Genomic DNA, 26254 nt, shown 5'->3' with positions numbered 1-26254 from the left:
CTAAGGACTTAATTAAAATCTACACAGTATACACGATGGTGCTTTATGGAAGCAGTCAGCGCTTAAAGCATAACTAAACTTTTGACAAAATTGCAATAGTGTAGACCATAATAGTCAACTTTATAATATCCTTTGATAAAGAAATCTGCCAATGTACTTCTTTTTCCTTTGCCTTTCTTCCTTAATTAAAGGGAACATGTCTCCAGGATTTTTAGCTGGAGACAGTTTCCAAAAGCATTATTGGAATAATACTATTATGTCAGTGTGCTTGGTTTACAATCTTTGTCCTGGTTGTAGATGTCTCTTAATATGAAAAGTGTCTCTGAATATTCAGAAAACCACATGGGGCCAGATAGAAGAAAAGAACTACACAATTACCCTGCTGAAATTCTCTGCTGTGATGGAAATGCAACATCCCCCACCGGCCCTAGCCTTTTCTTGTATCCTGGGACCCCAGGATAGCAGAGTGGGTGGCTAGTGTGGCCTTGGGTGCGCTGTGGTCACGGTGCTTGGTATGGGGACTGGAGGGCTGACCTACAGCCTGGCAGGTCTCCAGCAGGTGGTGTGTGCAAGAAATATGGAGGGAGAGGCTGATGCAATGGTGTCTGTAAGATGAATCCCTGGGTGATGGATGGGGAAGGTCGTGGTGGTAAGCAGCTTGTATCCAGGGATTAGACAAAGGCAATGTTGTGCAAATCAACTTACAGTTCTTTATTCAACAGCAGCAGGCAACGGCCAAACGATAACAGCAGATTCAGCAAGTTGGAAGAGTCATGGAGAGCTGGACCACAGGAAGGTTACCGTATATACTTGCGTATAAGCCGAGTTTTTCAGCACAAAAAATGTGCTGAAAAACCTCACCTTGGCTTATACACGAGTCAATTAAAAAATAAAAAACTTAATGATCACCCTCCGGTGTCCGTATCCTTGGCGCGGCTCCCGATCTTCGGCTGGCGGCTCCTCTTCTTTCTTCTCTCTTTTTTTTATCTGGCCGAGTCGCGTCCATGAAATCTGCCGTCGGGCGCACACTATGATGCGGCGGTGACGCCGCTGATGACGCCATCAGCGGCGACACTGCAGCATCATAGTGTGCGCCTGCTGGCAGATTGCATGGACGCGACTCTGCCGGCTAGAGAAGAAAGAAGACAGAAGCCACCCTAATAGCTCCTGACATGGAGAGGGCACTATCCGCAACTAACACCTTGTCTATGCGTTAGCAGGGGTGTTGCACGAATATGTTAGGGGTTGCAGGACCCTTCACAGGCACTATTGACAAGAAATTTACCAGTGTCAATCACCAGGACCTACTGATGCCCCTAACTCTGATGCTGGAGCTGTGTAAGTGTACTTTTTTAGATTTTTCTTAAACCTACCCCAAATATTCTTTAAAAAACACCTCTGGTGCAGGTTTTGGATTGAGACTTGGGAACTTCCAGCATTGACCCTGCTGAGGATAAATGTGAAAACGCCATAATTTATCACTTTGACAATCTTGGCGCTGGAGTCCAGTACATCAGCAGTTGTATTGTACTAATGTGCTGTAAATGAAAATAACACTTACCGAGAAATGTAGATGACATTATAAGTGATGCCATTTTAATCCACTAAAATACATCAGTGCTTGAAATTATTTTAATGACTTATTTCTCAGAAATGCTCAATTTCAAGAACAAGCCACACGGTTATAGAAATTCTAATTAGGCGAAGTGGTAAACAGAGGAAATGTCGAGCTGGCCAACATGACCTATGATTTGCATAGGGAAAAAAGCCTGGGAACAGTGTATAACATGATAATATGCAGAAAACCAATATGCCCCTAGCCAGTCCATGTAAATACTCAATTCAGGATGATCTCCACCAGATGTGTGTAGGGATAGGAGCTGTTAGGGGAAGAGCGGGATAGTCTTTTGGGCAATATTGTTGGTGACAGTGATGCAGAAGAAGGCTGCCATGGATCGTTTTGTGGTCAATAGACGTCACTGTTGCTGTTGGTAGGATACCATCAATTGTTTTAGGGCTGCTTTCTAACAGCTCCACTTCTGCCGCGAGGGGAAAGTGCCCTTACTGCAGACAGCATGTTATAGAGCAGGAGGAGCCAAGCATACATAGTGTCTTAACTGCAGGTGTAATGGCCCACTTGGTAGGGTCATTATGAAATAATTTGCTCTCTTTAGGTACCATATGTCCCATAGAGCATGATCACCACTGTGAGGGTATTGATGTGAGGATATTGATGCCATCTACCGTTCATAACTGGTAAGGCAGCTGTAATGTTTTATCTGCCTGAAGGGAGGGTTTACTTGTTAACCAATTATAACTCCTGTTTTATAATTGTCCATCCTGTCAGCCTCCGGGTTCCTAATTGGTTGGATGTCTGAAAAACCGCTCAGAGTGGATGTTTATTAATACTCCCTCTGGGTGAAGTTCCAAAGAGCAGAGAACTCTCAGAGAGAACAATCTGAGATTCTCGTTAGAGAGGCCTGCAAAGATAGCAGCCTGCAGAGACCACCTCTCTCCATCAGGCCTGCAGCTCTGATTCCCCACACAGAGCCTGCCTTAAACTTGCTGCCAATGCAGCTTCTATATTCTCCAGCCCCAGAGTTCCTGAATCTGGGCTGTGAGCTTCTATACCAGACTGCATTCAACCGGCTACCTCGTACGTTGGTAGATAGGAACCACTACATCTGCCTGTTACAGTTTCTGTGTTAAAGTGTTGGATTAAAGACAAAGTGAGCTTAATTTTCTTCACCTTGTCTCCACATATGATCCCTGGCTGCTGCTAACATCACAGGTCTCCCTTCTACCATCTACACTGGGATACCTACATCAGGCACAGGGGAGTGCCTCATGGAGAAACCTCCATCCTTTTACACTCTCCCCCTATTCTTGCATCCCCTCGCTGGCCCTGGCTGGTGTGGATGAGGCTTGTTCCACAGCAGGCAACATGTTTTATAGCAGGTTTCTGAATTACATCAGATGTTATGCACATGTAGACAAATTGACATTATCTAGGATAAAACCGTGAGCGTTCTCTGATGCTACTCACCATCCTTTCTCTCAGGGTGTTAATGAGATGTTGTATGTGCTGCGTCTGCTCATCAGCTGTTCTTTCTAGTTGCGATTCTGCCCACTTACGCTGATTTTGGATTTGTCCTTGAATATCTTCTAGTACTCCACCAAGTCTAGGGAAATACATTGCAACTGTATTATCCACCCCCAAATGCAGAAATAGGTTCCAAAGAAATACATTAAGCTACAGTTAGTAATTATAAGGAATTCTTCACTTTGGACAGTACCTACCTAGAAGGGTAGGTTCCCTCTTACTTACAGTCATGGACAAAAGTTTTGAGAATGACACAAATATTATATTTTCACCTGATCTGTTGCCCTCTGGTTTGTCAGATGTTTTTATCACATACAGAAATACAAGTGCAATCATATTATGAGTAACAAAAGCTTTTATTGACAGTTAGAAGGAGTTACTGCAGCAAGTCAGTATTTGCAGTGTTGACCCTTCTTCTTCAGGCACTCTGCAATTCTCCCTGGCAGCTCTCAATCAACTTCTGGACCAAATCCTGACTGATAGTCGTCCATTCTTGCACAATCAATGCTTGCATTTTGTCACATATTTGTTGTTTTTTTGTTTGTCCACCCGTCTCTTGATGATTGACCACAAGTTCTCAATGGGATTAAGATCTGGGGAGTTTCCAGGTCATGGACCCAAAGGGGGATATTTATCATACGCTGCCTCTTGATGTATTGGGGCTGATTGCAGCGCAGCGTTTATCCTAGAAAAAAAACCACAGCCGGTGACTTAGAAAAAACCACAGCCGGCGCCGGCCCACTCCCATCCGGCCGCGCCCTCCGCTCAGCCGGCCGTGCCCCCCCTTCCCGCCCCACTGGCGTGAAGGTGGCGGATCGGGGCAAATAATCGCAAAAGCTAGCAATAAGCTAGCATTTGCAATTAATTCAGGGCCTCTGCGCCACTGAAGGTCCTGATAAATATGCCCCAAAATCTCTGTTTTGTTCCCTGAGCTATTTAGTTATCACTTTTGCTTTATGGCAAGGTGCTCCATCATGCTGGAAAAGGTATTGTTCATCACCAAACTGCTCTTGGACGGTTGGGAGAAGTTGCTCTTGGAGGACATTCTGGTCCCATTCTTTATTCATGGATGTGTTTTTAGGCAAGACTGTGAGAGAGCCGATTCCCTTGGCTGAGAAGCAACCCCACATACACTCACCGGCCACTTTATTAGGTACACCTGTCCAACTGCTCGTTAACACTTAATTTCTAATCAGCCAATCACATGGCGGCAACTCAGTGCATTTAGGCATGTAGACATGGTCACGACAATCTCCTGCAGTTCAAACCGAGCATCAGTATGGGGAAGAAAGGTGATTTGATGCCTTTGAACGTGGCATGGTTGTTGGTGCCAGAAGGGCTGGTCTGAGTATTTCGGAAACTGCTGATCTACTGGGATTTTCACGCACAACCATCTCTAGGGTTTACAGAGAATGGTCCAAAAAAGAAAAAAACATCCAGTGAGCGGCAGTTCTGTGGACGGAAATGCCTTGTTGATGCCAGAGGTCAGAGGAGAATGGGCAGACTGGCTCGAGCTGATAGAAAGGCAACAGTGACTCAAATCACCACCCGTTACAACCAAGGTAGGCAGAAGAGCATCTCTGAACGCACAGTACGTCGAACTTTGAGGCAGATGGGCTACAGCAGCAGAAGACCACACCGGGTGCCACTCCTTTCAGCTAAGAACAGGAAACTGAGGCTACAATTTGCACAAACTCATCAAAATTGGACAGTAGAAGATTGGAAAAACGTTGCCTGGTCTGATGAGTCTCGATTTCTGCTGCGACATTCGGATGGTAGGGTCAGAATTTGGCGTCAACAACATGAAAGCATGGAGCCTTGTATCAACGGTTCAGGCTGGTGGTGGTGGTGTCATGGTGTGGGGAATATTTTCTTGGCACTCTTTGGGCCCCTTGGTACCAATTGAGCATCGTTGCAACGCCACAGCCTACCTGAGTATTGTTGCTGGACATGTCCATCCCTTTATGACCACAATATACCCAACATCTGATGGCTACTTTCAGCAGGATAATGCGCCATGTCATAAAGCTGGAATCATCTCAGACTGGTTTCTTGAACATGACAATGAGTTCACTGTACTCAAATGGCCTCCACAGTCACCAGATCTCAATCCAATAGAGCATCTTTGGGATGTGGAGGAACGGGAGATTCGCATCATGGATGTGCAGCCGACAAATCTGCGGCAACTGTGTGATGCCATCATGTCAATATGGAGCAAAATCTCTGAGGAATGCTTCCAGCACCTTGTTGAATCTATGCCACGATGAATTGAGGCAGTTCTGAAGGCAAAAGGGGGTCCAACCCGTTACTAGCATGGTGTACCTAATAAAGTGGCCGGTGAGTGTATGAATGGTTGCAGGATGCTTTACAGTTGGCATGAGACAGGACTGGTGGTATCGCTCACCTTGTCTTCTCCGAACAAGCTGTTTTCCAGATGTTCCAAACAATCGGAAAGGGGAATCATCAGAGAAAATGACTTTACCCCAGTCCTCAGCAGTCCACTCCCTGTACCTTTTGCAGAATATCAGTCTGTCCCTGATGTTTTTCTGGAGAGAAGTGGCTTCTTTGCTGCCCTCCTTGACACCAGGCCTTGCTCCAAGAGTCTCCACCTTAGTGCGTGCAGATGCACTCACACCTGCCTGCTGCCATTCCTGAGCAAGCTTTGCACTGCTGGTAGCCCGATCCTGAAGCTGAAATACTTTTAAGAGACGGTCCTGGCGCTTGCTGGTACTTCTTGGGCGCCCTGGAGACTTTTTGGGAACAATGGAACCTCTCTCCTTGAATTCCTTGATGATGCGATAGATTGTTGACTGAGGTGCAATCTTTCTAGCTGTGATACTCTTCCCTGTTAGGCCAGTTTTGTGCAGTGCAATAACCATGGTTAACAGAAGAGAAACAATGATGCCAAGCACCAGCCTCCTTTTAAAGTGTCCAGTGGTGTGATTCTTACTTAATCATGACAGATTGATCTCCAGCCCTGTCCTCATCAACACCCACACCCACACCTGTGTTACTGGAGCAATCACTGAAACCATGTTAGCTGCTCCTTTTAAGGCAGGCCTGCAATAAAGTTGAAATGTGTTTTTTTGGGGGGGGAAAGTTCATTTTCTAGGCAAATATTGACTTTGCAATTCATTGCTGTTAAGTTGATCACTCTGTAGACTTTGTAAAAATTAACATTTGTATCATTCTCCAAACTTTTGGCCATGACTGTACTATAAACTCCCTGCAGCGCCACCATCTGGAGGATGATGAATTAGGTGATGGCCATTTAGGTCATTGTGCTGCCTCTGTAATGAGGGAGACTTCCTTTGTATCTTCTGTTCACTTAGCTGAAATTTGGAACTCGATAGGGTATATTTGTCTTTTCTGTATGTACATGGGAATTGTTTATATCTTCTATATTGGAACTGTAAATGTGGTTTAACCCCCAGCGATTCTGCAGCTCCAACTCGCAGGGATTATACTGTGTGTGATCCAGTTCTTACAGACGATCTATAGCTATAAATGGGTGCTTTGTAATGAATAGTTTTGCCTGTAGTGGCGCTATAGGGAAATCAAACACTGGCTACCAGATTACCCCCCAGAAATCAGCTGAACACAAGGACACTGTCATTGACAATAATACATTTGGATTGTCCAGAATGGAGGACCCCTTTAATTTAAGATAAATAAGGTACTGTAGAAATGAGAAAATCCAGCTTTTGCAGCCTGTATCGATTGAATGTCTAGTCTTGTGCCAGGCTGGCCATTACATTGAAGCTTTTACTCCTACCCTGGGCTGCATTAATGTAATTAAAATACATACTTGAAATCTAGGAGCTGGATCTCATGGCGTTGTTCCCCCTGGGCACTCTTCACTTTGTTGTTCTGTTCAGAAACGTAAGTCTCCATTTTCCCTATTAGCTGCATCACCTAATAAAAATTCAAAAGAGATCGGTCCATCAGTTCTTGCATTAAATCTGCACCATTTACTTAAAGCACTCAGGAGGAGAGGAAAAGTTCCCGCAACGAACCAACATCCGCAGTCACATTTTGGCTGTCCACTAATAGACAGCTTTCTATTCCAAACCCTATAAAAGCCCTTAACCTAAATGTTAATGCATCTGGATAACTGCAATAAATCTGAGTGCTTTGACCCAATTATTACTTTTAGCCTCCAGTTTTGTTAAATGTGAACATATTATCCAGTATAAATGACTCAATATTGTAATAAGTACTGAAAAATGATGGTGTGCATTGTCATGTCTAGAAATGTATGTAATATGCATAAGTATGCTGTTATAATCTGTTATAATGATAGTCTTGAAGATGGTGTTTTGAACGCCAGTCTTTATTTTCCACCCGCCTGCGCTGTGGCTCGGCCAGGTCAGGTCTGTTTAGACCAGATCAGACCTGGAAGAGATTTCAACTACAGTCCCTACTGGTTTTCCAGCAGAGACTATCTATAGCACATAAGTTGGGCCGAGGTGTTCCTGCCCCCACCCTCCCTGTTTTCCACCCCTCCACACCCAGAGCGTCGTGGGGAATGGAAACCCACCAAAACCGGTGTAAATACTGCTTTATACATGCCTTATCTGCCAGAACTAGCACACAAGGCATGTTCAACCTTCCCCTATATGTGCTCCTCCTGCTCTGTTGACTGCATAAAGGACACTATATGCAATCTGCTCAGCTACACCTGCTCTATAACACACTGCCTGCAGATATGACACTGTGTACAATCTGCCTAGCTCCTCCTGCTCTATAATATGCTGCCTGCAGATAGGACACTGTGTACAATCTGCTCCTCTCCTGCTCTATAACATTCTGCCTGCAGAATATATATTCTGCCTGCAGATATACAATCTGTTCAGCTCCCCCTGCTCTACAACATGCTGCTGCAAATAGGACACTATATATAACTTGCTCAGCTTCTCCTGCTCTATAACATGCTGCCTGCATATAGGACACTATGTCCAATCTGCTCAGCTCCACCTGTTCCATAACATGCTACCTGCAGATAGGTCTCTTTACTAGTGATGTGTCGTTTGTGAATGACTCCCCTCAGTGCACCGATGGTCTTTAACCCCTGCCCCTCACCGGCTCGCCACGCCCCCTTTTACCAGAGTGGTTGATGTGGGGTGATTGACTGGTCTGCGGCTCCCTATAATATATATTAAATAGGGAGCCTTTCTTAGTGAGTGCAGCCTAATGAGCCAACTCACTAAGAAGAGCCGTAATTTCCATCACTATTCTCTACAATCTGCTCAGGTCCTCCTGGTCTATAAAGGCTGCCGGGTTATTGGACAGTATTTTCATGGGGAAGGGTTCCCTGTGTTACTTAGGGCCCTTTCACCCATGTGTTCTTACACACGTGTTTTGCATATGTTTGTAATGTGTGGAACTTGTATTGGACTTATGTGATGGGCGAGTAAGAAAAACGCCCTATACAGGTCTTTGGAAACACATTGTGCATGCAAGTGCAATGCATTTTTCACTGATCCATTTCTATAGAAAACATTGACCACAATCATCTTTTTTTCAATGGCATTGAACAAGACAGAAAACTGATTGAAATCTGATGGAAATTGTTTTTCACCGACCAAAAAACTCTGCAAGGCTCATGTGAAAGGGTCCTTAGGCTTTAAAGGAAATCTACCATTTGTTTTCTTGCATTGTGAAACAACAAACATACCTTGAGAATGCTGTAGCTATACTGATGCAGAAACATATCTTTTTTTAATCCCTGATCCAAGTGGTTTTGCTCAAAAAACAAATATAAAATTCAGGACTTTGGGACAGCTGGGTGCATGCAGGCTGCGGTGCATAAACACATTACACTGAGCTTCCTGAATTGTTCAGACAGGAGTAATCAACAGGAGCTGGATGACTTATACACAACTGCTGGGGGATGGGGCAGCGATTGATTACTTCTGCCTGTCAGTAATTACATAATTCTCTGAAGCATTCGGGTAAGAAGAGAAGCACAGAGCAGCCACAGGAGCGACTGAGCCTCATTATTATAAATGTATAATTGTTTTTTTCAGCAAAACCACTCGGATTAGGGATTAAACTAAATATGTTTCTGCATCAGTGTCACTACAACCATCTCAAGATATGTTTGGTTCATAAAGCATGAAAACAAATGGTAGATTTCCTTTAAGATAACTCCTTTTCCAGTCCTGATATCTCAAACTTTTCACTCGTCTCAGGTAATTCCCTAATTAGCTGTGCTTGACTCATGTTGTGAATCACTGCTCCAGTGTGGAACACATTCATCTGGATTGGTAAAGATTTATTTTTATCATCCTTCATCTCCCTAATGTTTGATTGTTATAGTATTTTTGGAAATGTAATTATGCCTTTAATGGCCTGTGAGGAATGACACATTGCTGTTCCACTGCCAGCTGACATCTACAGACTGTGTAGGAGATAAGGGCATTATGTGCAGCCTACAGACACGGATGTAAGGGAAGAGAAGGAATGTGCTGATGAAAGGATCAATTGTCATTGGACGCTATATATATCCCCAAATTCAGAGGTAGATAAACTAGACAGATAGGAAAGACAGAGATGGATGGGTATATATATATATATTAGTTCAAGGCTGCATCCTGTGTATGGTGATCCAAAAAAGTAGGGGTGCAGGGCCAGCAAGCCAAGGCAGGACCTATAGTGGACAAAGGTGTAGCACCCATTGCAATATCACCACATGAATAAACCTCACATTTATTGGATTTATTTTGGAGAGCTAACTACTTTTTTACTACATACATAGAAGATAGATAGATATGATAGACAAAGAGATAGATCATCCAAGTATTAGGCAGCACTCCAAACTTGAGCTGAAAACAGGGTGTCTTTATTCCATAATGTGAATTTTCAGTAGCACAGCACCTATTTCAAGCGTGGCACTGTAACACTGAAACGTCGTATTATGGAATAAATAATTCCAATTGTGGTAAAATTGACAAAAAAAAACACATTTGTGGCGTTTTCTTGCGCACTATTTTCTGTTAGGGTGATCACAGGCGGGAATAATATTTTGTATATTTTGATAGAACAGGCTTTTTGGGACATTGCGATACCTAACATGTTTAGGATTTTACAGTTTTTTAAATTTTTATATGTGTTCTAGGGGAAGGGGGTGATTTAAACTTTTACTTTTTAAAAAATATTTGAAAATAATTTTTTACGTATTTTTTACGGGGTGCAGTGTTTTCGACATTCCAAGGTTGCGGCACCCATAGGCAGCAATGTTAAGTGCCGTGGCAGTAATAGACGGGTGTCAGCTATGTTATACAGCTGACACCTGCTGTGTCTGGAAAGAGCTTAGCTTGTGAGCTCTCTCCATACACACTCCGCAGCACCAGGACGTTATATTACATCCTGGTGCGCGAAGGGGTTAATTGGAGTGCTGACATTTTCCTTTTTACTATTAGTAGTTCCTTTATAGATACACTACCAATGCAGCCAATTACAGGCCTTAGAGGTATTCTCAATCTTAAATTGTGTGTTATTAAAAAAAGAATTACCTGTGTGAAGATAATTTCCGATAAATGTAAACCCTTAGAAACAAGATTCCTTGGCCACGACCACCACTTCTAGAGTAATTCCACAAAGAAACAAATAGTTTTGGCATTTGAAATGGCCGTGAATTTCTGCATGTCCCACATGCCTCGCTACTGCTGCCAGGGTGCAGTTGTGGTCGTATCCAAGGACAGCTATCCTATTCTTAAAGGACAACTTGGCTACATTTATGGAAAATTATCTCAACACAGGTTTATTAAATTGAAAAAATGTATGTATATGGTAGATGTGTCTCAATCTACCCATATAAATTGTGAGCCTCTGTGGCATAACTAGGAGAGGCTGGGCCCCATGACAAACTTCTGCATGGGGTCCCCCTTCCCCTGAATTAAAATATATATACATATTTTGTACAAACATATTTATACAATTACACACATTTATATACTTATATCTCCTTCTCGCTCTGCGTAGTACAGAGCTACTATGGGTGTATGAAGAGTGCTCACGAGGTGCCGCCCCGGAGTTCGGCCGGGGGAGCTGTAGGCGGAGTTTGGGCCGGCTGGGGTTTTTTAGGACGTGCCGGAGTTTGGCTGAGGGGGGGGGGGGGGGCAAGCGTGCGCAGAGAGTTCGGGTGGTAAGGAGGGGGAGAGGCAGGCGGAGTTTGAGTGGGCTGGCGGCTCCCCGGGACCCTCCCCGCTAAGGGCCGGGTTACGCCACTGGTGAGCCCCCAGGGTCCACCTTCCACTTGTATACTGATCACTGCAGTATTTGTATTTGTTCTTCTCTTAATGTAATGTATGTGACCTTTTTGATGTACAGCAATGTGGAATTAATGGTGCTCTATAAATATTACTGACCTAGCCAATGTGACACATATGTGGAGGTCACCATTAAAGTAATTCACTAGTGAAAAAGCAGAATCTCCAGGATCTGGCGCTGAACACAGAATTGTTCCTTACCATCATTCTGTACATTTTGTGTGTTCTATTTAGTTTTTCCCTAGTAAAAGTAAGCCACTGCTTGGTCATGCGCTATGAAACACCTAAAATTAGGTCAGAACGAGGCCGAGCGTTCTCTTCTTCCAGGAGACATACTGTACTGTACATGGATGATTTCATCTTATAAAACATTCAATCCTTGTAATAACACATGCAAATCATAAAGGTTTTCTGTAAATGAATCTGGTAATGTAGTTTTGGATATGCTACCATTCTAGGGGCATATCCATAAACAGGTATTTAGCTCAATTCACCTATTCACTGACAACATGCAGATATCTTTTCACAACGTATGCAGTTGTTTTCCTTATTTGCATTAACCCAGAAAAACCTAAAGCAGGGTCTCCAAATGTAAAGAGGACCATTCACCATCTCCATCAAGTCCAATTCTGTGAATAGGTGTCACTCCAGTGATACTTTCTTGAGCAGTCGCTAATGTGATTTTGTACCAGTTATGCTATGTACTTTACTGCTACATGTTGGTGCTTCCTCCAGCCCAGGACCACCCACCTGACAATTTACTGCCTAATTAGCATAACGGATTCAAAGATTTGTATTTGGTGGTGGTAATGATAAACCAGGGACATATATCCATAGAACGAGGGATTGTGACTGTAGTGATCTTGTATTTGTTATCCATTACCTCCTTTCTTTTAAAATCAGCAATTATTCTAATGAACTAGAAGAGCTGGGGGGGCGTTACCAGAGTTCCTCTGTGCTGTTACACGCTGCAGGAGTACATTATCCCTCCCACTGTGTGAGATTACAGCAGGTAGAGGGAGGAGGTATGTGTTCCTGCACAGTGTAACAGCCTATGAAGCTGCCGTATAGAGGAGCTCAGGTATCTCCCCCCATAGCACTTCTGGTTTATCAGCATAGTTTTAAAAATTGATTTCAGAAGGAGGGAGGTCATGCATAACAAATAGAAGAATTACTAGTCACTGGAATGAGTGAGGGTGCAGTCACACGTTGCAGTTAAAACTGCATCGCAATTAGTAATGAGGTGGTTTTAGGTGCAGTTTTGTCAATTTCACAGGTGAAAGACATGAGCTGAATGGGTGAATTTGATTTTTAAGGAGAAAGCTGATCCACAAATGTCATTCACCTGTTGATTTGATGTCTTTCACTTGTTAAAATAAGTAATACCACCTAAAACCAACCCAAAACTAATTGCGATGCAGTTTTAACTGCAACGTGTGACTGCACCCTAAGAGTCACTGATTTATCCCGCCTCATTTTGATGGTAATATCTCACCTGTTCAACTATTAAGAGATGAGTCACTTTTAGAGACTGGACTGGTTCTTAAGTACCTAGAAAGGTATAGTTGGAAATGCGAGCTGCGGGTAAAGATTCAGCTCTTACCTTTATTTAACTCCCCCAAAAATTTTTAAACAGAAAAAACTGAAATTTTACAAGTATTCAGACTCTTTGCTATGAGGCTTATATTTAACTCTTATCCTGATCCGCCTTGAGATGTTTCTTTTCCTTCGTTGGAGTCCAGCTGTGTTTAATTGAACTGATTGGAGTTGATTAGGAAAGGCACATACCTGTCTATATTAGATCTCACAGATCACACTACGTGAGGTCAGAGAACATGAGAATCATGAGGTCTAAAGAACTGCTCAAGAAGCTCAGAGACAGAATTGTGGTGAGGCACAGATCTGGCAAAGGTTACAAAAGAATTTCTGTAGCACTCATGGTTCGTAAGAGCACACCATAATCCTTAAATGGAAGAAGTTTGGGACGCCCAAAACTTTTGTTTGACTTGGCCATCCAACCAAACTGAGCAATTGTGGGAAAAGATCCTTAGTGAGAGAGGTAAAGAAGAACACAAAGATCACTGTGGCTGAGATCCAGACATGCAGTAGGGAGATGGGAGAAAGTTCCACAAAGTCAACTATCACTGCATCCTCCACCAGTCGGGGCTTTATGGCAGAGTTTGCCGATAGAAGCCTATCCTTAGTGCAAGACATATGGAAGCCGCATACAGTTTGCGAAAAAGCACATGAAGGACTCCCAAACTATAAGAAATAAGATTCTCTGTTCTGATGAGATGAAGATTGAGCTTTTTGGTGTTAATTCTAAGCGGTATGTATGAAGAAAACCATGCACTGCTCATCAAATAAAATCCCAACAGTGAAACATGGTGCAATTGCAATTGAAAGAAATATTAATGTGGCCAAGTAGAAAGGTATCCTGGACCTCAGACTGGGCTGAAGGTTCACCTTCCAACAAGACAATGACCCTAAGCACAAAGCTAAAACAACAGAGACTTAAGAACTAGTCTGCCCATTCCTGACTGGCCCAGCCAGAACCCTGACCTAAACCTGATTGAGCATCTCTGGAGATACTTGAAAATGACTTCCCCCAACACTCACCATCCAACCTGAGGGAACTGGAGAGGATTTGCAAGGAAGAGGCAGACGATCCCCAAATCCAGGTGTGAAAGCTTGTAGCATCATTCCCAAGAAGACTCCTGGCTGTACTCACTCCAAAGCTGCTTCTACTCACTACTGAGCAAAGGGGCTGAATACTTATAAACATGTGATATTTCAGTTTTTCTTGTTAAATAAAATTAGCAAAAATATCTACATTTCTGATTTTTTTTCTTTAAAGACAGCGGAGAGTGTAGAATAATGAGCAAGAATAATAACTTTTTGATGCAACGAAACAAAGAGTGAAAAATGTAAAGGGGTCTGAATACTTACCGTACCCACTGTAAGCTGTAGTATTTCACTTTCCTCTTATACTGTATGTATAATGGATTATTCTGCCTCCTTGCAGATACATTTGAATGATTTTGGCACATACACTCTTGGTTGCGCTCCTGCCAGGTATTCATAGATTGTAATACTTAGTAGACACATGGGATATCTATAGTACCTGAATTTAGGAGGGTTGGTATCTGCTTTCCTGATTTCTCACTTGTGTTGCCATCCTGTCTAGTAAGAGTCGTCATCCAGCAGATCTACTTTGTTTGACATGCTCTGGCTGACAGGTGGATGGGATTTTGACATATTTCCCTTCTGTTAGCTTCTTAGCATTGACAGCATTTATACATTTTAGGTGCCTGGAAATGGGCAGATGTCCATCACAGAGAATATCTTCATCTCTATCCGGGATGTCCTCCTTGTATATACATCATCATAGAAATACTGCTCATCATTTTATATCATTGCCAGACATAATGCACTTTATTGATGGGACATATTTATTGCAAAGCCAATACATAAGATACCACGGCATCTGTAGATTTATATGTATAGTCTGCTAACATTGTACTATTGATTATTCCTACTTTTATGCATTTGGCTGTGTATGTAGCTGTTTATTATTGTGAGAATTGTTTATATGAATGCAGATTGTGATATTCTGTATGCCAGACCAGAAAGGAAAGAGGTGCAGAAGAGAGAACAGTGATGTTTAAAGGTGACTTTACCATTCTCCCTCCTGTAACCAATGTAATTTTTAAACTGGCAAGGGGTAACAGGTTTGGGGGGAGGGGGCATTGATTATTTTGTTACTCTATAATGTCTGACTTTCTTCCAGAAATCTTGGAGAACACTGTGGGGTCTGGAGCAGGGATAACAAAAAATTGCTTTAGTTAAAACTATGCCAGTGCAGAGGGAAGGGTCTGGTGTGGAGAAACAAACGACATGCGGAAGAAATAACTTAAGGGACATCTACCACCAGGATGAAGGATTGTATACCAAGCACATTGACATACTGGTGTGCACCCCTTCTCGCAGGATCCGCTCTTCTTTTCACTTCTTATGTCCTGGTTAATAAAAAAAAAGTTTTAAAAATTATGCAAACAAGCCTGGGTCCATTTGCATAATTTTTAAAACCTTTCTTCTTAAAAACAAGGGCATAGCAAGTTAAAAGAAGAGCGGACGCTGCCAGAGGGAGCACACAAAAGAATGGCAGTGTGATTTGTTTACAATCCTTCATCCTGGTGGTAGATGTCCTTCAAGAGTGAAATCCCTTAAGGCTTATTCACACAATTTTTTTTCTCAGTGTGCTGTCAGTGATATTCAAGGACAGCTGACTGTTTTATGTGCCTTTTCACATTTCCATTTTTCTCCAGTGATCCATGGAAAATATGTAGAGCTTTTCCTATTTTTTCCTGTGTGCGGCTCATGAATGACAATAGAAGTCAGTGGTGGTCATTTATAATGGCCTTTCAAACAGAAAACTGGTGCTGTTTTTATTATCCTCTCTACGCCTCTTGCACCTTAATGTATGAAGTGTTGGTGCCACAATATTGGCATTTTCCGACACTCCCGACTTTTTGGGCATAATATTTTGGCGCTGCTTGTCAATCCAACAGTTTTATGGTGTTTCTATTTTTCTGATTAGTTTTTTGGCTCAATTTGTGGCGCAAAAAGAGAGCAGCTAAAGTCTATGGAGTTCTAAACTTTTTAGTCAGAGCGCCAATTCATTAATCTTTTATGCCACAAACTTACATCCCACTGAATAAAATATACTACAGTTCCTGTGCCACCCTGCTGCGAAATTAATAAATGCCTCTCTATGGGTCTGCAAGAACCAGATATTTTTTTATCTAATTGTTGCAAACCGTGCAAAACCCAAAAAATAGGCGCGGATACAAAGCCAGAGAAATACTTTGACACACGTACCGGACACATGGAGACAACCCAGGCTGTGTGCCGAAGATCGGGAACCAGTATCAGGAGAACAAAGTGCCCCAGAGAGTTTTTCAGCATAACTATCTGTTGGCAATCTATAATTAAAGAAAATTTGGGGGAGGGTGGGAATTTATCTCACCAGTGCACAATCTACTCCATGTACCAAGAGGTGCCGGCTCACTCCCTGTCCCCTGCAACTTGGTGTAACAAACTTCCCCCCATTACTTAGCAGATTCAAACATACTGCTATATGTGGCCTTGCAAGGGTCATTTAGCATACAGGAATTTGAACATATTCCTGACAGGGAAAACCCATGCCAAATTCCCCCTCCCACTGAACCAAATGGAAAGTTGTAAAGTATTCAATATGCACACAGAATCCAGTTGTCATGCACGTCAAATTCTGTGTCAGAAAGCAATATTTAAGTGGATTTTGCAAAAGAAAATCTGCATTCCCCTATGTTTATATTCCCTTAAAGGGCTATTCCCACAAAGACTATTCCCACAAGAATTTTCTCATGAATAGCTTCTCTTGTCTGCACACCGCAGTGCTCTCTGACTCCTGCCTCTATCCTCAGTTCAGACACAGGCAGATAAGATCTTTATCCAGGAGAGAGGTATATAGCAGAGCTGACTCTGTGTTTGTTAAAGGTGAGTTAGCAGAGCTGAGAGTGCCATTGTGTCCATCTCATGGGTCTCATCATCTTTCATCTCTGATCTGTCTCATCTCTCTTTCTATGTGTCAGATACTAGTGAATGTTCAGAAGCTAAATGAAAGTGTAGATAAACCCTGAACCCTGATAATCTAAGCAAATTGTCAGCACTCAGAACTAGAGGAATCATGAAGTGTCTGCTTAGTGTGTCCACCCACACTATGGAATTTTACACTTCCCATAACTAAGCTAAAACAGCAATAAAACTGATTAAAATTGCAAAGTAAGGGGTTAAAATGATCTTTATTGTGTAAACATCACTAGGGGATTAAAATTTGAGAACTGTCGTAGGAAAACCCCTTTAAGCTACAATCCAAAAATAGAAAAAAGGGAAGTCAGCTCACCTGGACATTGAGGACATTCTGGCGTGGATATCGTGAGCAACGAAAGCTATCTCCATGCCTCCAGGTTGTATGTAGAACTATTTCAAAGTTTTCTGAATAAATGTGAATTTTTTTTATCTAACGTGGACTTGGTTTGAAGCTGGATTTGTTTACCTATTTGTACCTCTAAGGTACAAAATTATAACATGAGGAACTTGGACATAGAGACCAGAAACACTGTATTTACTAAGAGGTACTTGTGTGACAAGGTGAATTCTATGCAAGTTCCGACTTGATGCAGAATCCAACTGTGCCAAGTAAAATTAGCTGGCCAGGGCATCCTCTAGCATGCCACACCATAAAAGTGGCATATGGGACAGAAAACCAAAGTCTAAGGCCCCTTCCACACTAGCGAGTGTGATGCGATGAACTCGCATCACACTCGCAACGCAAGCTGCCGGGAACGCACGGCCCGAACGCTGCACCGCGGGAGTGAACTGACATGCTGAGTTCACTCCCGCGGTGCAGCGTTCGGGCCGTGCGTTCCCGGCAGCTTGCGTTGCGAGTGTGATGCGAGTTCATCGCATCACACTCGCTAGTGTGGAAGGGGCCTAAAAGTTGCTACTGCTTGGCCACGTGCCAGGAATTGCAACTTTTTTAATGCCTCATTTAATGACGGCATTGTTATTTAGACTGGTGCACAATAAATTGCTCCCAATGTGTAGCAGATATTTTGTGCATCTGACTCAGGGCTTTGGGGCCTTTCTGACTTTGGGACCTTGAGAACTAATAAGTCCACCCTGGGTATGTATATTAACTTAAATCTACGTTGATAATGGGCACATTAAACACACTCAAAGAAGACAAGCAGTTCACCTTAACAGTCATATCCATCTACCATGTTATACAATGTAATGCACATGAACTGGTGATAGTAAAATAAAAATAGGAGCATTAAGATGTTCCGCGTGTAAAAAATGATGCCAATTTCAGCCCCCACACTGTCTGTGGGAAGTGTCACACCATGTAGCATATGTCTTCAATGTCTGGGAATGCAGAATATACAGTACGTTCACACTGGTAAAGAATAAGAAGCTTTGAAATCCTATAATTCTCTAAGTGGCAAAGTAACTTACAAATGACATAATTGTTATATCTAATGTATTCATAAACTAGCAGAACAATGAGTCAATCCATGTCACAGAAGTCATCGGGGAAGATTATTTCATATGGGCACATTTATTAATGCTGTATAATCGTTAGACGAAGTTAGTGCAAAGTGGCAATTGATAGTCTTAAAGAGTTGATCCAAATTTAATTTTTATCCCTTTCAACAGTATAAGGAACTGATTAGTAGGAGTCCCCCGAATGGGATGTCCACTGATTACTAGAACGGGGCTCCTGATGCTCCCTAATAAATGGAGTATCAGGTTGAGCATGCTACTACTCCATGCAATGTCTATTAGTTTGGCAGAAGCACTTTCTCAGAAAAGTTTCAGAATTCTCACAAATAGAGTAGCTGGAGACGTGTCTAGACTGCTCCCCCATCAGTTCAGAGGATTGGGGCTATAGTTATTATTATTGTTAGGGGTGTCAGTGTTCGCACCCCTAACCATCAGATTGTTATCTCCATGCTAATAAGCTGTAAGCGCTTTGGGGGCGTGCCATTGCTGGAGGGGCTCTGGTGATACCCTTGTAGCATTGAAGCTCGTTAGAACATCCTTTTTAGGCAAAGAAGACTATAAAAAACTATTACAAGGCCAGATCCTGCATCCAGGTGCAAAGAGAGACACTACTTTATAAGGTATGACTCAGAGCTTTCAGTCTCCTTAGATTATGAAACTTCTTGGGACCAAATCTGGGAAACAAGTGGACAGATTTATATATAAATTTTTAAAAAATAATTAGGTGCATAGGCACAAAGATCGTAAGGGTGGCAGACTTACGATTAGGACCTTGTTCTCACACTTCCACCTTGGATGTACCGTGTCAGGAAAAGTATTTTAACAAGTGCAAACCACCAGCTGCTACTACAAATCCAATATCTGCATAAATGGACTAATTACATCTTACAGCACTTTTCTTATACACTTACTAAAGATTTTGAAGTGTATGTTAATTTTATATCAGTATGTAAGATCTGTAATTAAAAACCCTGTATGAATTAATTTCTAGCTAGTAGCCATCTATCTTCGTCATGGGAAACTCTGTGAGACTCCAACACCACTATCCTGGATGGAAGATCTACGTTAGCTCTAACACTGACTCAAGATTTGGCTCTTCCCAAACAGCTCTAGAGGCCCTACTTAGGCCAGAATCCCCTCCTGAACACGTGCTATCCCAACTCTATGCCATCCTACTGAGAGAATCTTCTTGTGGGTGACCAGGGTTCACATATACCTAGGTGATAGAGATATCAATTGAGCTTACCAATGCGGACCAAAGGCCTTCCTGTTCAGTCACAGATTGCCAGTATGCTGCAGTTCCCAAGAGAAAAACTATAAAATACTATCAAGGTGGTACACGTGGCCCCTTATGATTCACAAAATGTATCCAACATTTTCGGAACTTTGTTGGAGATGCGGTGCAGAGGAGAGATCCATGTTACACATCTGGTGGAGCTGCACAGGGATCCAACCATTCTGGCACATGGTGTTTGATACCTATAGACGGGCCACTGACAGACCATGGACTCATGCCCCCAGTCGACTCTTCTTTCAGTGATACAGCGATTCCACACCATTGGAAGAGCCCTCATCTACCCACTACTGAGTAATGGATACAAGAGCTCCGTTTTATACAAATAATGGAGGAACTGTGGCCGAGGACTCCCCAGACCCGAGTAAAACAATTCGAGTCTGGGCCCCTTGGAAGGAATACCAACTGACCCCTGCTTTTCAGGTTTCATCCTCTAAACCTCGGCAAATGCAACCCTATCTAAACAGATATAATGGTGGGAATGCAAATATGGGAGTCACCTCTCCCTCCGTCGCCTGGACCCCCCATTCCACCATCTTGTCCTTGGTGTATATACGTCGTGTCCGTCATTGGTTAGTTTTGGAACATTTAGACTGAGCAGGAGACCGCACAGAAGTCTTACCAGGGTCAGGTCCTATAAAGTATTCTCTAGAGCAAGCTATGACATGTTGTACCTTTATTCACTTTACACCCTAAGCTGGGGTCCTGCGTGATCACCATTGACACCATAGAAGCTTACGTTTGTTTTATGAAGTTCATTAGTAAACGTGGATAAAACATTATAAATTTCTAGAAAGAAATATATAATTTCTCAAATAGTTCATATGATGCCCCTGTCACAGGCTGGTCGGCTTTCTGGTTTTCCCTATTGTTCATTGTTTGTTTGGCTTGTCCTCTTTGATTTTACTTATAGTTAAGCAGGGACTGTCACCCAGTTACCTGCCACTGTCTACAGTGGTTGCGTGTAAGTAGGTAGGGACCATAAGGTGGGTTCAGTTTTAGAGCTCATAGTCTATCCGTTTCTCTTTTTTATAATTCTGTTTTTTTTTTTTTTTAAGATATAACATGTAACACGAATAGTACAATATGCATTACAGGCACATATTCCACATTTGTACAATAAAGATATTATGCTCAATACATACGTGATGGTCATATGATTGATTAAATGCAATGTACAGTTATCAGTGGTACCACATTTTTATATCTTGCCTGTATATTTATATCCATGTTACAACAGTCACATTCTAAAGAATAGGTAAACAATAAACATAAGTTTAAACTCAGAAATTAACTTGGAGGGGGGGTGGGGAAAAAAGGGGGGTATAGGTAGGGTATTGATCTCCCATCCCTTTTGTGTGTTAATAATATGCTAGTAACGGTGGTGGCATCAGTAGTCATAGCAATGCTATACATCACTATATCTTAGGCTCAAGTGTTAGGATTGGTGTTACTTGAGTGAACCTCCAGATTGTTATTATTCTGGGTAGGGGCAGGGGGCGGTTGGCCTTCCACGTACCGTCTCCAAGGGGACCATGTAGTCTATCCGTTTCACAGTATGTATTTATTTTTTAAGGAAAGTACAGATATTCCATATTTTTTCCACAGTTGGCAGCAAAAGTGGGAGCTTTTTAGACAAAATATTTAGTTGGGACCCCCATTCTTCTGCTGAGATTCAGACCTCACCCCACCTCTATTGCAGTCACATATAACAGAGGTAACTATACATGTGAGTAGCCACAGACGCCGAAAAGATGTCGTCTATGGAGAAATCCAAGTACAAGTTTTCCCCAAGTTAGAGACAACCCCTAGTTACAAACGGATCTCTGGTAATTGGTAATTTACTGTACTTTAGCCCCAGGCTACAATAACCAGCTATAACAGTTATTAAAGGTGTCTATAATGAAGCTTTATTGTTAATCCTGGTTCTTATAACAATCAAACATTTTTAAAATCTAATTGTCACAGAGACCAAAAAAGTTTGTCTTCAACTACAATTATAAAATATACAATTCCAACTTACATACAAATTCAACTTTAGAACAAACCTACAGACCCTATCTTGTACGTAACCTGGGGACTGCCTGCAAAAGATCCCCATTAAAACTACACATTATCACTGGTAAACCATCTACTGTCTGGTAAAGCTTATTCTACTAAGCAAGCAGTGACATGTACAAGATATTGGCATAGAGCATACAGTAACTTACTGTACATGTCAGACTAATGGGAACACCTATAATATTTTCTCTGACTATTATATTACTATACACTATTACTTTTATATCTCATTGTTATGGCTTGCTATGTTACTGAGCTATTTTGATTCTTGTAAGTGCTCTTTGTCTGGACTAGAAACAACAACTATTAAGGACTATTAAAAACCACAACAATATAAATGGAAAACTGCGGTAAAAACTAAAAAAGTGATATTTTACTCATATGTTTTCATGAAAGTAGGAGAAAATAAGTAAGGCTAGATGGTTAGCACTGTCTGAATCCTTTCAGTTTAATTAGGTTTCCTTTTGACTACTTTACTTTCCCTCCAAATTAAAAGAAAAAAACCATTGAGCCAAGTGTGCATGTCTATGCTGGAGAGAAGGAATCAGGTTATGATGTGAATTTCTATACATGATATATAGAACTGAGCATACCCCAAGGTAATACTATACATTCTAACCTTCAAGTCAAGATTCTTGATATGGGCCTCCAGTGCGGCGCTGATCTTGTGAATCTCTTTCTCTTGGGCATGTAGCTCCTGTTTAGTTGTCACCAGATCTCCCGATAACTTTGTTATACTGGCGTCACATCTGCAACAAGAGAAAACGCTAATTGTGAACTATAACAAGCACTGAGGATAGGTGACCAGGATCTTTTATGTGAATCCTGGTACCAACGCTGATAGGATAATGGCTTCATCACAGCAGGTTAACTGAGAGAGAGACTACTGGGAGTGGTGCACATACTGCTAGGAAGGAAAAGACCAGCGTTCAGATCTTGTTGAATGAGGATAATGGCAGTGTAGCAGGCCAGAGTAACCCTGTCACAGATTATACGAGTACCTGGAATATACTCTGGCTAGGCCATAGTATAACCCCTCCAACACCAGAATATATAAGATAAGATAAGATAATCCTTTATTAGTCCCACAGTGGGGAAATTCACAGCATTACAGCAGCAGAGAGGGTACAGAGAGTGAAGTACAAACTATGACAACAATAATATTAGGAATAAATGAACAAAAAGAAAAGGGGGATAAAAAGCAATGATCGGCAGTTTGATGTTCAGTCTGTGGATGGGACTTGCAGGGACTGGTTAGGTGGGGGGCGCAGGTTACTTCTGTTTGGGCCTTGTTTGTTGAACAGCCTGATGGCAGCGGGGAGGAATGACTTACGATAACGCTCCCTTTCACATTTGGGGTGAAGCAGTCGGTCACTGAATGTGCTCCCCAATGCCACCACAGTCTCATGCAAGGGATGGGAGCTATTCTCCAGAATAGACTTCAACTTACACAGTGTCCTCCTCTCAGCTACCACCTGCACTGTGTCAAGAGGACCCCCCAGGACAGAGCAGGCTTTCCTAATCAGTTTGTCCAGTCTGCTCCTCTCCCTCGCTGAGATGCTGCTACCCCAACAGACTACACCAAAGAAGATGGTTGGTGCCACTACAGAGTTGAAGAAGGTCTTAAGAAGAGCCCCCTGCACTCCTAATGCCCTCAGCCTCCTCAGCAGGTGGATGAGCTCTAGGAAGTATAAAATAACCTAGGCCCTCTCCATCCAGACCTATTTAATTTCCAGGAAAATTTAGACATTTAGTTATGTCAACTTACTAGTTTTCTCCACTTATGCACACGACTGTTTGGGCGGCGGTAAACGGACAACACAAACTGCTCATTGCCTTGCACTATGCATGGCCGGTGCACACCATGTCTCACCACAGCACGCCCGAGCCACAATGTTATGTGGGGCACATGATATTTAAAGCGTGTTTACGTAAAAGCAATGTGAATTCAATGCTAGGTTGAGATGTTAGAACACATTGGGGCAGATTCCAGCGTCGCGTTCTCTCTGGAGGATTCGGGTCTTCCGGCGATTCACTAAGGTAGTGCGCCCGATGTCCACCAGGTGTTTCTGCTGCGCTGAAGTCCGTCGGAGTTCACTGAAGTTCACCAATCGTTTTTTCCGAATCTGTCCGGTTTTCTTACGGCCACGCCGCCGCATGCATGCTGGTGCCGAGGCGCCAAAAACCCGGGGAATTCAGGGAAAATCGGCGCAAAACGGTAAAATTTGGGTAACCCCATGGAGAAAGGCGGTTCGGGCCCTTAGTAAATGACCCCCAATGTATATACTGCATTACTATTTGAACGCAATATAAGCCTGCATTCACACACCTTTCTATAACATTGCATTAACATTGCGTTGATTTAAACCATGTTTATGCAAAAGCAATATGAAAAAATTGGGGCACATTCTCGAAGGGTCACATGCTGCACTTTAGTCGGACTTTGCACCTTTTTTGGGATTTGCACAGCTTGGACAGGTGATTGTGTCGCACGGTATTGTTTTCTGTCGCAGCTGCGCTGGCTGAGCGCAGGATTTAACTTTCAAATTGTGTCGTAAGACAATGCACTTACATGCACCACTAAGAAGATGGTGAACTCCATCGGACCTGAGCGGAGAAGCGACACATGCATATGGGGCGCACGATCTTAGTGAATTGCGGCAGAGTGCATTATCTGTGAACTTTCTGTGAACTCCAGTGACCTGGTAAGTAAATGTGCCCCAATTTTTATACCCTATTTACATAAACTATATGTTTACATCAAGGTGATAATTGCACAGTGTTTACGTAAACACAATTTGAACAATGGTGATTTAACGCTCTCTGGAAATCAGATGTCTGAAAATCCATACGCCAGGTCCTCCCATACTAAGCCCTATGCCACATGCAAACAGTGCTGAAGGCCTCCATATCAGGTGGTTATATCCACAGTATGAATCATCTTTATAATGTCATAAGTAAGGTGCGCTGCCACTTTAAATCATTTAGTTTTGAGCTGTGACAGTAATTATTGTGGTAAAGTTTCTGGATAAAGCTTCTTACTTCCTGGCTGTACTTGATAAGTAATGTCTGGCCTGACCATAATTAATACAGTATTTCATATTAGGAAAATGTGATGTGTCAGCGCTTCTCCTGATTTTACATTTTATTTAATAGAAAAGCTGCATTTTGCTTCTTATTAGAATTAGAATTAGAATTTCATTTTCCTGTCAGATTTTCTGTTTGACTTGCATATCGTATAGTAATATGGACAGCAGCGGGGTTAGCCAGGAGGTGGAACATGATAAAAAATAATAGAATAGGATAATAATTGTAGTTTATATGCCAGTGATATTAACTTTTATGGATTGTTATTAATATTTGCCACTATACATAATGAATACATAGCAGAAATACAATCGGAATTATTCCACAAATATATGGGAAGATTGTGGGAGGTCTGCAGCCTCATTGGTTGGGTAGGTGACTTGTCTTAACCATTCGTTGGATGAGTGCCCTCCCCTAGTGCTTCCTATGGTGTCAGAGGCTCTGCGAGAAGTGCAGGGCAGCGGGAACAGAGGAGTAAGCAACATTTTAGCATCTCTTTAACATCTCTTGTAGTTCGTGACGACTTTTTCGGTCGAAATATGTCTTTTCTTATAGTTTTAGGAACCGAGAAACTGGTTCTTAAAACCAGGCGCGGGCAGAGTGCCAGCTCCTACTACGTAAGGCAGCACAGCAAGTTAGTGGTCTGTGACTACTGGGGTCATCACTGTGATTACTTTCTACTGGGGGCAGATACTGTGACTACTTGGAGGTTCACTATGAATACTGGATACTGGGGTTATCACTGTGACTACTGGCTACTGTGGGCAGACGCTGTGAGTACTGAGAGGAACACTGTGACTACTGGATACTGAGGGGATCACTATTATTATGATTCACAACAAGAGCAAAATGACAGCTATGAAGAAGCCACAAAAATAATTTTATGGCTGGAGGTCACCACAGCATGAGCAACTGTGTTGAAGGGTTAGGAAGGTTGAGAACCACTGCCTTACTGGTCCCTAATAATTTTATTGCCAGGAAACTCCCTTTTACCTTTAAAGCAAGGAATTGTAGTTCTGTTTCCAAAAATGGAGCTCTGCCTGGTACAAATTCAACCCCAACCAGTACACCACAATAATAGTAAAAGTTGTAACAATTAAGGAGGAATTAACCCCAGAACAAACAGCACTAAGAAAGTTTAATTTGTTAAACCAACAGAAAACATAGAATTTAAAAAACTTAAATCTTTTGTACAAAATAAAAACATTGCTGTTTTTTATTTTTTTGGCAAAAGAGTTTCTTGGTACATAAAATGTTACAACAGCTGCTGCCCCCATTTTCTTCTTTTGATGCTTCCTGCCACAATTCAGTACTGCCCCATACTCT

The 26254-nt window shown here is 42.3% G+C and overlaps 1 protein-coding gene across 3 annotated transcripts in view; it reads right to left on the bottom strand.

Moving 5' to 3' along the window:
- Positions 1 to 26254, bottom strand: part of FAM81B (family with sequence similarity 81 member B) — a 44850-nt gene that overhangs the window by 3566 nt on the left and 15030 nt on the right. For all 3 annotated transcript variants that reach the window (XM_072139781.1, XM_072139789.1, XM_072139798.1), the window contains 3 exons: positions 22461 to 22590; positions 6912 to 7018; positions 3047 to 3182 (listed from right to left, as the gene is read on the bottom strand). In XM_072139781.1, the coding sequence (XP_071995882.1) occupies positions 3047 to 3182; positions 6912 to 7018; positions 22461 to 22590 (373 nt within the window). The remainder of the gene's footprint in view (positions 1 to 3046; positions 3183 to 6911; positions 7019 to 22460; positions 22591 to 26254) is intronic.

This window comes from Engystomops pustulosus, chromosome 1, assembly GCF_040894005.1.
Source record: "Engystomops pustulosus chromosome 1, aEngPut4.maternal, whole genome shotgun sequence".
NCBI classification, from domain to species: domain Eukaryota; kingdom Metazoa; phylum Chordata; class Amphibia; order Anura; family Leptodactylidae; genus Engystomops; species Engystomops pustulosus.
This window is presented reverse-complemented; position numbering and strand designations above follow the sequence as displayed.